Source organism: Musa acuminata, chromosome BXJ1-5 (genome assembly GCF_036884655.1).
Source record: "Musa acuminata AAA Group cultivar baxijiao chromosome BXJ1-5, Cavendish_Baxijiao_AAA, whole genome shotgun sequence".
NCBI lineage: Eukaryota > Viridiplantae > Streptophyta > Magnoliopsida > Zingiberales > Musaceae > Musa > Musa acuminata.
Window position 1 is genome coordinate 48022494 of NC_088331.1, and position 2582 is coordinate 48025075.

Genomic DNA, 2582 nt, shown 5'->3' on the forward strand with positions numbered 1-2582 from the left:
TGCGCTTCCTTTGCGCTACTGTCACTTTGCCCTTCCTCTTCTCCTTCCCTTATATATACACCCACCCACCTCCTCCTCCCTTGCCCAAACACATTCCCTTCTCTGTTCTCTGCCGTTGGTTTTGATCGAAACCGGGAGCCTTGGTCATCATCGAAAGGTCATTTGTACTTGTTTGATCCTTCGCTTCTATGAATATCATCTTTTCTCCTCCTCCTCTTCTGCTTCTTTGTTTTGCTCGACTAAATCCACCAATTCTCATCGAGATGTTGCGATGAGAATTATGGTTTGGGTTCATATTCCGTACCATATGCCGCATCATAACATATTCTTAAAGTGGTGTATCTGCTGAGTTGGGACAATCATTAGGTCTATTATTCTGATCTAACTATGCTGGCAATGATTACCAACAAATTATTATATTAGTCCTGCCTCTTCTTAGATCTTCTACTTTGCCTTGTGCCATCCGTGATACAGGAAACTCTTTCGGTTCTAGCATCTGCAAACTAGTTAGAAGATTCGGTAGGATCGTCGATTGCTGTTGTTGAATTATATGCGTTTTGATCTCGGATAGGTATGAGGTATCCTCCGGGGCGATGGGATTTGGCCTCTGCAAATGAAGGATAGGCAGCGGTGGAGGGCCGAAGAGGATGCTATATTGCGCGCATACGTGAAGCAGTATGGTCCCAGGGAGTGGAACCTCGTGTCCCAGCGCATGAACGTAGCGCTCAACAGGGACGCCAAATCCTGCTTGGAGAGGTGGAAGAACTACCTCAAGCCGGGAATCAAGAAAGGATCACTCACCGAGGAGGAGCAGCGGCTGGTGATCCGGCTGCAGGCGAAGCACGGCAACAAGTGGAAGAAGATCGCGGCGGAGGTCCCCGGGCGCACACCCAAGCGGCTGGGCAAGTGGTGGGAGGTCTTCAAGGAGAAGCAGCAGAGGCAGCAGAACGAGAGCAACAAAGCGGCGACGAGCCCGGCGGAGCCAGCCAAATACGACCGCATTCTCGAGAACTTCGCGGAGAAGCTGGTCAGGGAGCGGCGGGGAGTCCCACTGCTCATGGCCGCGCCATTCCTCCCGCTGTGGCTTTCCAACAATGGCGGATCCCATGGGCCGCCGTCGCCCTCGGTTACTCTTACACTCTCGTCTTCCACCGTCCCTCCTACGCCTAAACCCTGGCTGCAATCCGAGGGAGGCGCGGACGGTGGCTTGGGACTGGCGATGTCACAGAAGGGCATGGCTTTGGGGGTCTCCGGTTCGGTGGTCGTCGACGGCCACATCATGACGGAGCTGGTGGAGTGCTGCAGAGAGGTCGAGGAAGGGCATCGGGCATGGATGGAGCAGAAGAAGGAGGCAGCATGGAGGATGAAGAGGCTGGAGCTGCAACTGGAGTCGGAGAAGACCGGCAAGAGGAGGGAGAAGATGGAGGAGATCGAGGCCAAAGTGCGGGCGCTCAGGGAGGAGCAGCAGGCGGCACTGGGGAGGATCGAAGCAGAGTACGGGGAGCAGATCGCAAGGTTGAGGAAGGATGCCGAAGCCAAGGAGCAGAAAGTGGCAGAGCAGTGGGCTGCGAAGCACGTGCGACTGAGCAGGTTCCTTGATCAGGTCGGCTACCGACAGTGGCCGCCGGCGGAGACGCACGGGCGGTGAGCAGAAGTCGACTGGCTATGTATTTACTATTACTGATGTGCTTTTTACCTTTCGTGGTCTTCGCCGTTGGATAGTCGGAACATGCATTTGTTCCGTCTCCGGATCTTAAAACCCACGGAACACATATGATTTGTCTTCTTCATGCGATGTCTTTTTTCCCATGCTTCGGTTCGATTTGATCTTTTAAATCGTTTCTCCGGTCCAATTCACCGATGATCTTATTCGATCTCCGGCCACAGAAAATTATCCCGGTCTCCTCACGACATGTTCAGGCGAAGTGCATTCACAAGGCTCTGATGGTTGCTTTCCAAGCGTCCTTGAATCGGTCGCGTCGATGGCTTCTTCTTCAACAGAGACCTCGTTGGTCTCTGTGAAATGGGTTCCCCGGCTGTCCATCTAATCACGAACCACTACTGTTACAAATACAATATGGAGGAGGAGGAGGAGGAGGAGAATTCACTGCTTTCAACAATGGAAACTAAAATACAGAACTTGAGAGGATGAGATTTCTTCACTGGTACAATTATCACTAACAATTTTCCTAAAAAGAGAAAAAACAAGAGACTCAGTGAATTAAGTGTTATGGTGAAGGATTCACAAAAGTAGTGTAGGAGTAAAATCTAGCATAGGTTTTGGTGAAGAAGGTTGTTGTTGTTGTACCTTACGGTGCAACTGGATGCTCATCGAGTTATGTTGTATTCATGATTGGTTGGCTGGCTTCTGTCAGCATTAGTGCAATCAGATCTACCAGGGATTAAAATCGAAGTTGCTTCTCCACAGATTTAAGATGATTGCAACTCTTAAAGGAACTGAATTGAAACCAAAAGTTACTACAATGTTGAAGAACCGAATGATGGTGGTGCTCGAGTGTCACCATTTTCCCCTCCTCAGTTCTCCAACCATCCTTTTTTATCATAGGATCGAACTGAATGGT

The 2582-nt window shown here is 50.4% G+C and overlaps 1 protein-coding gene across 1 annotated transcript; it reads left to right on the forward strand.

Annotated features, from left to right (window-relative positions):
* LOC135674839 (transcription factor AS1-like) lies at positions 1–1790 on the forward strand. The gene is made up of 2 exons (XM_065185071.1): positions 1–157; positions 572–1790. Exon 2 carries the CDS (start codon positions 614–616, stop codon positions 1646–1648), a length of 1035 nt encoding a protein of 344 aa, XP_065041143.1. The 5' UTR covers positions 1–157; positions 572–613; the 3' UTR covers positions 1649–1790.
* Positions 1791–2582: the final 792 nt, after the last annotated feature.

Coding starts and splice junctions, on each gene's coding strand:
- LOC135674839 (XM_065185071.1), top strand. CDS start 614: ATGAAGGATAGGCAGCGGTGGAGGGCCGAAGAGGATGCTATATTGCGC.